Genomic DNA, 14983 nt, shown 5'->3' on the forward strand with positions numbered 1-14983 from the left:
GACGCAGTTTACCATGGTGAAATTTCACCAGAAACTACTCTAAAGGTCAATGCTGTTACAGATGCTTCAGTAAGAAAGACACCCATTTATGGAGCTCATATCTGCTGTTTATCATCCTTGCATGCTGCAAATGTCTGGAAATAGAGAAGCCATAAAATGCAGCACATAACTTTAATAGCTTCTTATAAACATTGGTCCATTCATTTCATTAATAGAAAATTTAAGATGTGTAAAACATTCAGCAATGACCTGTTTCCTAAGAGATCATCTTAAAAGTACAGTACCAGTGGCTCTTTCCTGTATAATACAGTCTCAACATTAGCATTTGAAATCAATAAGTGTAAGCTTGTTTGCTTGTGTAACACACATATTGCTCCTGAAATATTGAGACAAGCCCAATGCCAAAGATATTCAAACAATCCAATTAAACACAGGTAACATCAATCCCCATTGAAAAATCAATTATTTGTACCATTTAAAGATGACACAAGATGGATATGTTGTGAACAGTTCTCTTTATCTTTGTTAGTATTGAAATCTAGCCACTTAAGGCTCAACAGAGCTGATTTTTAGTCTTTTTAAACCTTTAAATGTTAAATTGGTAAAATCAGGTCTTATTTGTATCAAATGCACCTTTTTGCAAATCATCAGTTCTTATTCTGCAAGAGTGGCAAAGAGTATGGAGCTCATATGCATAATCCACAACCAGTTAATTTAGTTTAAGACCAAAAATGACAAAACAATACTGTAGGTCTAGATCAGATCATCATTGCCAAAACCTATAGATCACGGCCATTTTAGCTTGCTTCTTTTGAACTTTACCTGTATCAGGTGATCACATATGAAAGAAATAAGGGAATATTAAAGCAGAGAAAACTTAATTTGTCATTGTTCTTTATTTAAAAATCAAACTAAAAACACGAGTAACAGTAATTGAAGTAAAACTTGTCAGTTGTCAGGCTTCATCCTCCTCCATACAACTGTCTTTATGCAAAAAATAAAACACTGAGAGAAAAAGCCACCTACCCCAGAAGCACCAGTTGGTAATTGACAAAGCACCATTGAAGCATACAGTAGCTCTGCAGTGTTTACAGAGGTAACTGTATCAATCAGATGGCTGTCCGATATGTATCACCCAGAGCGGTGACTCTCTATCTTTGTACTGCAGTATCGATGGTTCTTGTGATTTTTAATCCAGCCAAACACTTAATTATTGAGTGCAATTGATCACTTTAATTCAGCTAGATACTCAGTCAAATTTCTACATCCAATCCCGAGTTTTCAATCTAAGCCTACCCCCTTCCTCTTTCTCTGAAGGGCTCTATGTATGTAACCCACAAAGGAGAAAGAACTGTTCTGCTGATCACAACTGAAACACTGATACTTTACTTTCATTTTTTTCTACTGATTATCTTTTGAAGTAGACTGTGGTGTTAAACAAGAATAGTTTTTTTGGAAAACAAAAGGTGAGTACTGATAGTACTACATCCTCTTTGCATTGAAAGATGAATTAGGATTTTTTCAGGAAATAAAGAGGGGAAATACTGCAGTGCTTTTCTTCATCACCAGATACCAATGATTCAGACACGGTTGGAGTTTAAAATGGCTCATTCGCAGCTGTAATGGCTGCCACAGAGCACACAAATCAGTTTCAAATGTTGGCAACTTTTGAGCACAGATTAATGAAACATGAGGGCGACTAGCACATAACTATAGCTCTATCATTAGGTGTACAATGAGCTAGAAATATAATAAAGGAATTAGAGGGATAAGTCCTAGATGGGGGAAAATTGGTTCTAATAGTGGCCTGTTAACATTCATTCAGCAGTTTCCTGTACAATTGTTACAGCAGCCATTCCCATGAGCCCAGAAGAGCTTTTCACATCACTGAAATCTGCTCAACATCACAGTACAATCACTGTGAAAAGAGGGCATGAATGAAAGGGTCATCCGCTGGCTAGGAATTCAAAAGTGGTCTCAAACCTGCAAAGCCGCAGACGTTTTTTCCCCCCTTTTGTTAACAGAAACTTGACGAGTTTTGGAATGATGCATTTAAGCATCACTCACAAGGGAAATTCAATTTTCCCTGTGTGCATTGCATCAATCTATAATGGTGAAGCACTGGAGACAGGCAATACAAATGCTGAATGCTATAATGAGATAGCAAATAATCAGTGAGAACACATTTGACGAGTGTCATGGCAGAATGATTGTACATATATATTGGAAGTTTTGTGAGCTGATATATGAACGTACAGGCTGACGATTTTATTGTCCCTCGCCTTGTGAAGCCACACTGTCTACTGAAGCACCTAACGAAAGTGTGCAGAACGAACTCTGGGCAAACGTTTCTTGAAGGCAGACACTAGCCTTTTGATTTTATTCAGGGGTCTGTGCTCATGGCAGTGCTATCTGACAAATGGATTGCTCGCAAAAGTAGACGATATCAGACCCCCCCCCAAATGGAGTTGCCATTACTGAATGTGGCCCAGTATCACTTCGGCAAATTCTTTTTGTGCAAAGAAAAAGAAAGACTTCCCCAATGGGAAGTATTGTATTCAGAAAGTTGAATATTTCTGCTACTATGGTTTATACCCATTTGCGAGCTTTGGCATGACAGGATTCTCTGCTACAACTTTTTCGTTTCATTGGCCTCTCCTTTTAACTGGACACATACTGTATCATTAGATGGAAGGTTGATATATTTATTTTTCTTCTGCTCAGGGATAGATTCAGTTTCTGCCAAAAAAAAAAGCTACTTGATTTGTCACATTAATTCTTATTCCTTCAATCTGAATAGAGAAATAGATCTAGAATCCCCCTTTTCTGTCAGACGTTTTCACTGGTATGTGAAGTGATACCGATGCAATAAAAATGTCAGATAGTGGTGAAAATGTACATACAATACCATTGTTACTACCAGGAGACTACTGAAAGTCTGACTATTTCTGGATATGTAGTACTCAAAGAGTTTAAATGAAAATTATTTTATCTAATATCTGATATCTTTGTTCAAGATGTATACCTAATCAACAATGATGTCAAAAAGGACTGTTTAACATACCTCTAACATTACGTAATTGCCAAAATCCACATTTACTTTCTGCTATTCGTTTGATCTGATAGTGATCTGCACCTTGTTGTTTAATAGGGATATTAAAATTGATTAGAACTTCTAACCTGCACTTAATGCGACTTAATAAACATTTGTTTTGTGCAATTTAGCCTAGATTATTTTGTCCGCAGCAGGCTGCTCTTGCTGAGCATTGGAAACAGGAGATTTTCACAGAATTGCAAGTAGTATCAGTCACATGGACCGTATAAAAGCTTGCTTTCTTTTCAGATATAAAAACAGTTTTGTATAAGAAAATCTAAAAGTACACACAAATGTCTTATTTCATTTATATGGATCGCTCGCTACATAAATGCGTTTTCATTCAATATATTTACTAGCAATTATGATGACCTCATCAGAAAATTAAGCAAATAATGAAGGTTTGAATCTTAATCATTTGTTAGGATCTTCAAATGTCAAACTCTCCCATCCTTTGCAGTCCTAAAAATAAAGTACTGATTCCAGTCCTACAGAGTTCTCACCCTGTCTGCATGTATTATATATTTAGCAGTCTTGTAAGAAAAGTTCAACTGCAAATGTATAAAGGCGAGATCTAAATTTTGTGCAGTGCATTTTGTCATTGCAGACAAAAGGATGTATAGGGAGGATAGGAAAACGTTAGCTCACACTATAGTATGTGATGAGGAGACCAGGTCTTCTGTGGTTAAGGTAAAGGGTTTTTGCCAGGAGGTTCTTAGTATATAGTATACTGCACATCACCCCCAAACAAGTTACTTAACCTCTGTGTGAGCAGTCCTTCAGATAAGATGTCAAACCTAGGTCCTGCTGCCAGTAACTCTGACACAGTAGCTGATGTGTAGCTCAGCTCTAGTCCCTGAAAGTCATTTTATAGACAAGCATTAAGAAACTGTTGATTAAACTGTCTGTTCAATAGATAGATTAAAGGCTCCCAAGCTTCTTGTATCTGCCAGATATCACGTAGTATCCATTCATCAGTATCTACTATATGTTCAGCACAATTTGTTAAGTATCTTCTGGCACAGCAGACCTCATTGTCCTTTTGTTGCTGTAATTCAAATGTCCTCTGCCCAAGAGCAAACGCATTTACAATAGAAGAGTGTTATTGCCCTGTTTGGACTGGCTGGCTGCCATTTAACACTGTTTGACCTCTTCAAATGCCCTGTTGCCAGACAGCACAGCCAAACTCATACTAATCTGAGAAAACTGGTGGTGGACTGTTTCCTTTCAATTGCTCTACAAATGTACTTACTGCAAACCAACATCTTCTAAAAGAGACTTCCCCAGAAGCCCAAGGGGAATAACCTGCCATCTGCTAAGCAGGAGGAAAGTGACTGGTAAAGCACATGGTGAAAGCTTCCTGTGGTCTCTGACCAAGAGAGCAGATTCCATGAAACTTTGCATCAGGCTGAGTGAGGAAACCAAGGGCAGATGGAAACAGCTACAAGGATAAGGGTGCACAACCTCCAGGATAGATCCTCTGAGAGGCAAGAAGGAAGCCGAGCCAAAGGAAGATGGCAGGTCAGCAGAATGTGGCTTCAGAAAAGAGAAGGGTAGAATCTGACACTAGTAACAGGGTTAGCTGCCGACTCCTTGTTTTAACTCCGTATGTTCAGGTAATATGTAGTGCCGTAACAAGATCTTTACAGTAGGTGAAGTTGGTGTGTACGGGCTTACAGACACACTTGGAGATGGTCAATATGGTGGGGAAAAAGGAGCTTTTTATTTTCCAATGGAGGCAAACAAAGCCAAACCTTTTTTCCACTCGAAGCCACATTTGGCCGATGTCCAGCTTGTTTTTACCTTCAGGGTTGCACTGTCGCTGAAGTTCTGCTCCCTTCTCCAAGCAGCTAATTCAGCCAAGAGCTTTGCTCCCTCACACTGACGCAGCACTTTTTTGGGGAGTTTTTCAATATATTTTTGTCTTGGTCAATTACTACAAGGAAAGACCACGTAGGACGCATCTGCTTCAGACGGCTAACTGATCTTCTTCCAACTACTCTAGTGCCAGGTCATTCATTTCCCAAGGATTTCTGGGAAACATATCCGAGGCAAGGACCTCCCATCTCACTCTCTCCTGTCCCCCTGCCACACCTCCCGAAACAGATTTCAGCACTGATATTACTAGAATAAGCAAATTCCGAATTGTATACTGTGCACCCTAAATATCATTTTGGTCATGTGTACCTTTTGATTTGGACCTTAACGGCCAATAAATTCTTGCCCTTGAGCTTAGGAAATATAGCAAAACAGCAAACAGCCAGCTTGTGAGAGACTTTCTCATTGTAAGATTCATCTTGCATCACAGGAGGAGGCTGTCCACTGTCTGAATAGTCTGAAGGGTAATCACTTGCTGTGTGATGTATGGACAGCTCTGTTATGGGGGTTACAATCCCGGCCAAGAATACTGCACAAAAAGCAAGGAGTGAGCAGGAATCCATCTGTCTCTGGTGGAAGAGTGGAAAAGTCAGACCTAAGTTTGACTTCTGCAGCATTCAGTACTGTTTTCAGTATCATGATGCCTGAAGAGAGCTGCACAGCGATTTTCTTATGGAGAACTGAAGGCTGAATCACACTTAAAGTCTGCAGAGAGGCAATCATTCACCTTCAGAAGGCAAGGGATCAACTAGCGTCCCTGAAATGTCTTTTTATTTGTTTTTAAGCCAATGTAAAAAAAAAACAGCAACAACATCAAGAAACAAAAAAACAAGTTGTGAAATTCATCCCCAAGGTATCGGGGATGGTTGTCAGTCAGTTTAAAAGAACATTTGCCATGCTCACGTCATCCCAGGCTCCTGTTCTTTAGATGGTGGTGAGGAAAAAAAAAAAGGCTGAAATCTGAACTCTGAGGCTGAAAAGTCTTGTGATGCCATGTTGTGCAGGCAGCATGATAAATCCTGAGAGGTTTGTCTGCTAGGGTCCTGTCCTACATATTTACTTTGCTGGTGGATTGTGTATCTTGCCTGCTATTGGCTAATTTTGGGGGCCTTCTGTGTTAGGCCTGGGGAACAACCACGTAGGGCTGATGGGGCACCAGTTTCTGACGCTCGTTGCAGATGTAGATCCAGCGTGGTTTCACAAAGGACAGGTTGCCGTTTTCCATCAGGGCCTGTAAGACAAACAGTGAAAGACTCATCAAAGGTATCTGCTCACACAAAGTGTACCTTTTATATCTGACACTTATATTTTAAATATCTGGGTTTAATTATAACTGACTAATTTTCTTTGTCATTTATAGTGAGCCCTTGAAAATTTGAATGCTAGATCATTACGGTGTGGCAACACAAGCTGAATTTATTGATTTCTACTTTAAGTATGGTAGTGTAGTTGCTAGTCATACAAATGGGACTTACAATGCAAATATTTTCTGTTCCGTTACACGTAAGGTGTTAAGAGTAAAATGTAACTCTTGTTCATATGTCAATGTAATTTAATTTGTGTTTTTCTTTACCAACCTTTTTGTTTCAAAAATATATATGTCAGGCATAAACGGGACCCCCTGTATTTCTACTTTTCCAAATGAACAAATTCTGCTTGAAGGATAGGCTTCCAGTGAAACCTTCTGTCCAAAATATCCACTCCTGAAAGAACTCCGGCAATATTAACCACTCTGTGAAAGAGCTCATGAATGAGAATGCACAAGAGGCACAGACACCAGTTTGACCAGTATTGTGTGCGTAGATAGGGCTCTAGAAAGTCAAGCGTTTTCTTAGAACATCTGTCAGGGCGAAAAAGAAAACATGCTTGAGAGTTCACTCTGACCTCTGAAGATAAAGGTCAGGGTGATTCTTGCTCTGTTGCAAAACATACTGTGACACAGCGTCTGAAAACGTGCTGTGATTTCACTTGAGGTCACCAGAAAACCTCAAAGCTCTACATAATTTTAAAGAGAATCTCCAGGAATCCCCATGTGAGGAATTAGAAAAAAGAGATGGGAGTTCCATTAAAACACGTGTCCTGGATCTAGTACATTAGTATAGAAGAGTAGCTTTTTAGTGTAGGAGAGTTAATTCAGAATCAGAAAAAATGTTTTTTTTTCAAGCAAGAGAACTGACAGTAGTTTAAAAATAGAACCACTGTGAAAAACGCAGTAAATATTGGTAGGTTAAAGGTGGGCCCTGTAAATTCTATTGCTTCTTTTCCTCTGAGACGTAGAGGTACCTTCAAAAGCAGCACCATGATAACTAAACCTTTCCTGCAAGAGATGATACAAGACAGCCTTCTGACAATTTCAGGGCAGAAGTCTTCATTCTCTGAAAGGAAACTGGCCCTATCAATCACCTTTGCGGGGAAAAAAAAATCTATTCCACAAAACATAAAGGGTAATTTTAACGTAAAGACAATTTTGCCTAGCTACCTGTGTGCCAGCCAAGTGGCAATTTTCATCCTGGTGTGCAACTGCAAATGCACAGCATATAATGCCTAAAAACCCATTACTGAAGATCACCAGCTACTGACTGCAGCCAAACGTCTTACAACGAGAACAAATTTCATCCTAAATTAAGAAACTTTATATATTTTTTTAAGTTAAGTTAACAAAAAAGTGTAATTTAGGAGTAAATCGAGAACTACCTGTATGCTTGATAGAAAGTATTTTAATTAACCAAGGTGAGAAATTTGAAACTATCTAGATATTAAGAGAGTCTACTGTAGTTCCATTTGTAAATCCTGTTCCAGGCTCAGGATGTGTTATCCCGAGTAAGATTTTTGTTTTGAGGATGGACTCTGTCATCTTCTTTTCTCTCTATCCAAACAGACGGGTCAAGGAGATTTTTTGGCTAAAATATGAATATGGAGAAAAGCTGTTTCTCATTTCCATCTGATACATATAGTCACCCCTCTTTGCATTATAATATTCATGTGTTTCCATCCTAATCACGAAGGACTGTCATTTCTGGAAAGTCACACTGCTATTAAGAAGGATGACAGCTAAAATTAACGCTGACACTTTTGTCAGTGAAAGCTGTTTCCAGGGTGCTTTTTTTGTAGAGATGTGCCTTCTACGGGTTTTAAAATCTTATCTATACCCTCTGGCTTGTCTTCTGAATGCCGCTGAACTTTTCCATCATTCTGTGAACAACCTTATCGCAGACGAATCTTAATGCTGGAAAAGGCTCTGATCTGGGGTATAATCCTTTATAGGGCTTAGACACAGCGGATATTGAGTGACCCCGGCCTTGACATCAGTTAAGTACAATAGTAGATCTGCAAAGTGAAAGAGATAGGGATTCACAGGGAGGGAAGATTAACACCTCACCTCTGCTTCATACAAGTGACTGAAACAAAATCAGAATCTTTGCTGGTAATCCCAGTCCAGTGTCTCTGAGTGATCTGTGTGACACATCTAACCACACAGTGATTCACCTTGAAGATTGGTTTACTGCACCAGGAATGTACATTATTATCAATAAACCCCTTGCATTTATATACCGTTTTTCATCCTGAAGGATCCCAAAGCTCTTTAGATATGAGAGACCAACTTAATTCACCACTGAAGCATTCATCTGAGTGTCACACAACAGCTCCACTACCCAGCAGACCAGGAGGAGAAGTGAGAAACAGTTTGTCAATCCAACCAAGAGTGAACCTGATTGAAAGTTACAGTGTGGAATTTACCCAGGACACTCATATTCACAGCCTTACTCTTATGAACTGTGCCTTGGAATCTTTAATTACCTAAAGCAGCCAGGATCTTATTTTAACATCCCAAAGACTTTACTTCCTGCTGATGAAGTGTCCATATTCACCTTTACCTGACCACTGGTTCAGAAATTTTCATTCAGTGACCCACAGGCCCACCAATAATACTTATAGCCTTACAGCAGCAATCTGGTTTTCCTTGAGGTCTCCAGTAGCATCCATGCAACCTGATTTTGCTTGACACCCAACAAGAAGGTGGCAACAGTCAAATATATTGCCATCAAATATATTGTCCCTGAACTTCAAAGTAAAGAATTCATAATACTGAAAGTTAAGAACTTAGGAAACAACCTACAAATGAGAGAATCTGATCCACCTTTCACAATTGCTTCTATAAATAATCCAAGTTGCTTCTTAAAAACTGAATGTGAGTTTTGTCTTCGTGTGTGTGTCCTGAAATCACAAGGTCATTTGTGAATTTACAGGGATGAACGGCTAACTACTAAACTGGGCAACAGAGGGAAGAGTATAAGTGACAGCTCTGAAATCTAAGGGAAGCTTTCACTCTCGACTGCTGGTGACAGAATAAACATTTCAAAGGTGCACTAGCCGAGCACTGAGAAACTGCAGCTGCTTCTCAGCAAGTAGCATCTTAACATAGGCAGCGTTGTGGTGAAGAATTTAAGACAGCAACTTTAATCACGTAGTCATTTATACATATAAGACTACTTAGAAAGGCCGCTCTGCCCCACAGTCTAAAGCTAAACAAAATTTTTCAAGGAAAAATAAGAAGGCAGTAACATGGATTGTGTGTGGGGGTGAGTCCAGACTCTAATTAGGAATCCATTTACCAAATTTCAAATGACAGCAGTGCTATCGAGAGATCATTGAATAATGGATACTTCCCCAAGGCCTTAGCATGAATGAAAACTCCACATAAACACAACTGACATAACAGTTAACTGATGCTCCATAAATCGGTTAGATGCAGATTGGCAGGAGGTTGTTAATGACTTGGAACATGAACACACAGTACGGCTTGCCCAGAAATTCAAAAAGATCATAGTCTTTTTGATCTGCATCCTGTAGATTTTGCTTCATAGAATTTGCTGGAGGAAAGGTTGAGCAAAAAAAGATCGCATTTTGAGCACTATCAACAGAAAAGGAGAATAGTGTAACATCGATCCCTATCACTGAATGGAAACTTTGAGAAGAAAAATTTTAACGTTTGCCAGAAGTTTTTTTACTCCTAGTATTTTTTTACTATGATTCAACATAGTTTAGGTGAAGATTTCTGCAGGCCATTTGACTGAAATTTTGTAGATGTTTCTCTTTAAATAGTTTAACTGAGTTCAAGAGCAAGAAGTGTATGTAACCCAAGGAGAACTGGATAGCAGGAGGATGTGTGAAAAGGGGTATTCAACATATCTCAATCTTAAACAAGATCACTAGCTAATTAGATTTTCTGTGTGGCTTTTAACCCTGGCTCTGTGGCTCAGGATCTGCGCCTGTGGCTGGAAGATTGCCGGTTCGTATCCCGCGGCCGGCAGAGGAATCCTACTCCGTTGGGCCCCTGAGCAAGGCCCTTCACCCCAACTGCTCCAGGTGTGCTGTACAATGGCTGACTCTGCACTCTGACCCCAAGCTTCTCTCCCTGTCAGTGTGTCTCATGGAGAGCAAGTTGAGGTATGCAAAAAGACAAATTCCTAATACAAGAAATTGTATATGGCCAATAAAGTGATCTTACGTTATTTTAAAACTGACTAACTGCATAATGCACAAGTGCAAGTTACATCTGTGGGGTCATTATGATATTCTGTCAGTAAAATAATAAAAAAGGATTAATTATTTTACTCTATGAATTCATGTTCTGTATATATTTAATCAGTAAGCCTACATGTGGCTATAGTTTAGATTTAAGAGATGGAAAAAAAGCAGGTACATTTTTTAATGTTCTATAGTAGAGGTCTTCAGTTTTGTTTAAAGACTTCTTTTCTCAAGTTAAACATGAGTGGATTATTGAAGATAATTAAAGGTTCAGTAGGCAGCAGAGCACTGTACTTCTTTAGCGTATTTCTAAATACTCTTTCAGAAAATTTAGTTTACAGCAGCTAGACGGTCTACCAGACTGGATCAGACTGTTATTCTTTTTAACCACAGAGCTCTAGTCTAGCATGTTTAATAGTTAACCTCCAGCTCTGAATTTATCACTGATTTCAACGTGTGCAAAGAGTGATGGTATTCTTTGAAATCCTTTTTGAACACCCAAGAAAAGCATATTATGATTTTGAAGATGTCAGTCAATTATCCCCAAAGATCTTTGTTTCTCGCCTAACGTCCCAATGTCTTCATGAACTTACTCATGAAAACCCTTCAGCTGCTTTTGTTGAGTTTCGACATTGCTCAGCCTCAAACCCCCCTCAAACAGCCCCTAATCCTTGCCAAACCTAAGCCCTAGCTTTAGGGGAGAAGGAGTGGGGAGCGGAGAGGCAACACAAGGATGTCAAACTCACGTCTTCGAAACTATCATCCCATTCCTGTGCTGTGATGACAAACTGGACCTTTTCACTCATGTAGTCTTCGATGACCCTGTGTGCACAGAGAGAAAGAGAGAACTCAGTCCCACGCGCTTGCCCTGACAGCAGCATGTAACCCAGCACTCAGTCCTAATTTATCTAGGCAGGTCTGGCTAACTGTGAAGAACACGTACATTGAAATTCAAATCCAGTTGAGGAAATGGCTGCGGGTTAGTTGCTACTACTGGTACATAGCTACTGTCACCTCCAGCTGTCTATTATTCATCAGCCCCTGTCCTTTGAGTTTTCTCTTCCTATTCTAGATTCTTTGATACAGTAGTAGTGAAATACTTACATTTTAAAAACTGTAGTTTTGAAAATGTAAGTCACCTTGGATGAAGGTGCCCATCTATTAAAATCTAAATTCACATTCTATTAAAGATCTTCTATTAAAGATCACCCCAATTAATACACTGGCTTTTGGTGGTAGGTTGTAGGATCTGCTTTTTCAAACTTAAGCTGACACCAGTTCCTCCTCTCTATGAATTGTACTGAACTTCCCATCTCATTGGAACTACAGCGACTGCTCCTTACTCTCTCGTCAGTGCTATTACCTCCAATATGCAGCTGATATTTTATATGAATCCTTCACTCAGACAGGGCTGTTGTCTTAGAAATGTACAGTCTTCTTATAAATGCCTTGTAGATCTTAAGTGCTCATTCTGGAGGCTTGTATATGCAGAGCTTGACAGAATCATATAATTGATTCTGAAACCCATCCATTACTTGATGCTACTTGTCCTGTAACTTGCAATCTTTGCAATTACTGTGCTTTTGTGTTGGGCAGTGATTATGAAACTGCCCTGTAAAATAAAATCTGATTGATGGATAACAGCTTGGCATACAATTGAGTTTTAAATGCATAGCAATGAGCCCTGGTCAAGTTATTACATTGCCAGAGGTTTAAACAGGATGCATATTCCTGCCATCCTTTAGATTTATTCTCAAGGAGATGTTCCCCTTAATGATCACCAAGGTCCAAGGTGGAAAGGTCCAAAGGTTTAATAGTCAATCTCAGAGAAAACTATCTTCTATAAGTTGCAGTTATCTGCAGCTTTCTGCAAGTAGTTCGGTGTTAGGTGCTCTACAATAACGTCATATTGCAACCACCAACCCACTCTGCCAGTGTAATGCATCACAAAGTTAAGTTAAACAACGAGGTATACAGGAGTAACTGAAGAACGATATCTCTGGTAGGTTCTGGATGAGTTGACTGAATGTTGCTTGGACTCACCCATTAAAGGCTGTGATGTAACGGTATAACAGACGCCTCTCCTTTTTGGGAAACTCCCCATAGAGGAAGAAGTGTTTCCCCTTTAGGAATTCTGCAAACAAAGAAAAAAGAAATGTTAAGGAAATATTTCAAAGATTTCAAATTGCACAGGCACTTCAGATAAACTTGATAATGATAAACGTATTTAACTAGATGTCAAAAGCAATCTCGGTCTTATCCTCGTCTTGCAAATTCCTAAGGGTAGGGATAAGCTACGCAGAAGCCAACATTGACTCTTGCAACTTCCCAGGTACCTCCACAGGATTGCAGTGTTGTCAGTCAGAGTCCTTTAACTCTCTTGATAGGTGATGCTAAGTCTCGTCAGGTGGTGTGGAGCCTACAATATGTCAAAACTTGAACTGCTCTGTAAGGGGATGTTGTGTTCTGAGTGGGCACAGGATTCACAAAGCCAAATTTTGGCTGGCCTATGACAAGACAGTCAGTGCCTTAATGGACCACAGTATTCTCAGCTATCAGAGCAACAGGGACTCCTGTGACCTGCAAGGTTGCAGTAGCATCAGTGAGAAGTGCCACGCTTCCAATTACTGCCTATTACCCAAAGGGTCAATGATGAATGCCTCTGTCAGAAACGTGATGGAGAAGCGTGTCTGCATGTCCTCACTGCAACATCAAAACATAGTGTTAAAAAAATCAATGGTACTATATAGGGTGGATAGAAATTAAGAAAATGTGTGATTGAAAAATTAATATATTCATTTTAAACTTTTTCGGGCAAAATAACCTACGCAGAGAGAGCCATCGATTTTGCAAGACTATTGGAGTTCTATTCATTTTACCAATTACCAAAATATATCAACAAATCTCTGTATGCTGGTCAGGGGTCTGGGTTTTGAAAAACAAACCAGCAATATGTCCCCTCCCCCAGAACATCTGCACCTTTTTGTGCAATTCCAGACACTGCTGCTTTGTTCCCTGATCCTTCATCAGTATTCTCAGCTCTGGCTCTGTCCCAGGGTTGGACTATGTGTCTTCAATGGCCACCTGCTATGAGAGTCACCCATATGTATGCAGACATGCGAGTTAAAGGCAGGGGAGGTGGGAGCTGGGTACACAATCTGCAGACTGTAGAAGATGAGTTAGGAAAAAAAGATTTCTTCCCAGATGTGTGGGGAATCTGTCAATTCTCTTTTTCAACAACCAAAGTGACTTTTTTAAAATCCTCTGGCATCATTCAGTGTCATAATAAAAGGACTACACAAATTTGCTATGAATTCCGCCGTGATTTGATCATCCAAGCTTTGAGGAACCAGACTATGAAAACAACATTATTAATTTATTTCAAATTCACATTCAGATTTGCCACTGTAACTTTTTTAATTTATCAAAATGGGCCGTGAAGCACGAAACAGGTTTTAGCTTCTTCTTTCTTGTAATTGAGAGTTCTTAATTAAATGCCGATCTGAGAGAAGAACATGGCTCTTTGACGTGACACGCCTGCACCCCTTTTGAACTGCAGGGGATGTGATTAGAGGAAAAATTAAATGCCACCAGTAAAAAAAAGCTGGAAAGGAGTCCTGGATATCCTTCTGTTGCATACATTAAAATGGCTTTTTTGTCAGGACTCCATGATGATCACTTCACATTGACAGTTTTTTTCTGTGAATGCAAAGCAGGGCTGTTCAGCTTGCAGGAATTCCAATCCACTCTATTGCAATCTATATACTGTAGGACCTGATTGCAGAAACAATACTGCAGTGGAGAGGAGTGAAAAGTTCACAAGTAGAACAGTACTGGGTTAGCGGATCTCTGGGAGTGCGACCGAGACATGCTGGGGGCTACAAAGATTAGCAAGCATGGGTCATATTAGCATCAATGTCCTCAGTTTTGGAGCTGGCTTCCCAAGATGCACTAGTGAAGTAGCAGGTAACATGCCCCCTTTTCATTTTACTCTTAATTAACCCTAATTCCCAAAGTTGTCCTTAACAATTGAAGTGACCTTTATAGTTCAATTTATCCAGCTGCAGAAGGTCATTTAAAAAATGAAAGCTAGAAGCATAATTAGCAACAGAACATGCAGAGGCTCCAGAAAGTATTCATACAGTAGGTGGACTTCATTCATGTTTTAGAGTGATCTCACTAAAAAATTAGATGCACTTGGGCTCAAGGTGTTGTGCCATACCAAATGTGGGGAAAACGTATCAGATCAAAACATTATAATAATAAACTATTTTATATAGCCCTTTACGGGAAAAGGAAAAACATGACATTTCAATGCTTGCTTTTAAATTACATGTTAAAATATTCCAAAGCTTTTGTTCCACTTTACTATTCAAGAGTAAGTTGTGTATATCAGTGACAGAAAATCCCATGTAAATGTACTTCTATTCGATTTTTGCAACATAACAAAATGTAAAAACATCATAAGATAAAATGGCATAA

At 39.3% G+C, this 14983-nt stretch overlaps 1 protein-coding gene across 1 annotated transcript in view; it reads right to left on the reverse strand.

Annotated features, from left to right (window-relative positions):
* Positions 1 to 877: 877 nt before the first annotated feature.
* Positions 878 to 14983, reverse strand: part of xrcc1 (X-ray repair complementing defective repair in Chinese hamster cells 1) — a 53161-nt gene continuing 39055 nt past the window's right edge. The window contains exons 15-17 of the mRNA XM_015336572.2: positions 12545 to 12635; positions 11248 to 11323; positions 878 to 6203 (exon numbers count right to left, since the gene is read on the reverse strand). Of these exons, the coding sequence (XP_015192058.2) occupies positions 6090 to 6203; positions 11248 to 11323; positions 12545 to 12635 (281 nt within the window). The 3' untranslated portion in view covers positions 878 to 6089. The remainder of the gene's footprint in view (positions 6204 to 11247; positions 11324 to 12544; positions 12636 to 14983) is intronic.

The sequence above is a fragment of the Lepisosteus oculatus genome, chromosome 27 (genome assembly GCF_040954835.1).
Source record: "Lepisosteus oculatus isolate fLepOcu1 chromosome 27, fLepOcu1.hap2, whole genome shotgun sequence".
Classification (NCBI taxonomy): Eukaryota; Metazoa; Chordata; class Actinopteri; order Semionotiformes; family Lepisosteidae; genus Lepisosteus; species Lepisosteus oculatus.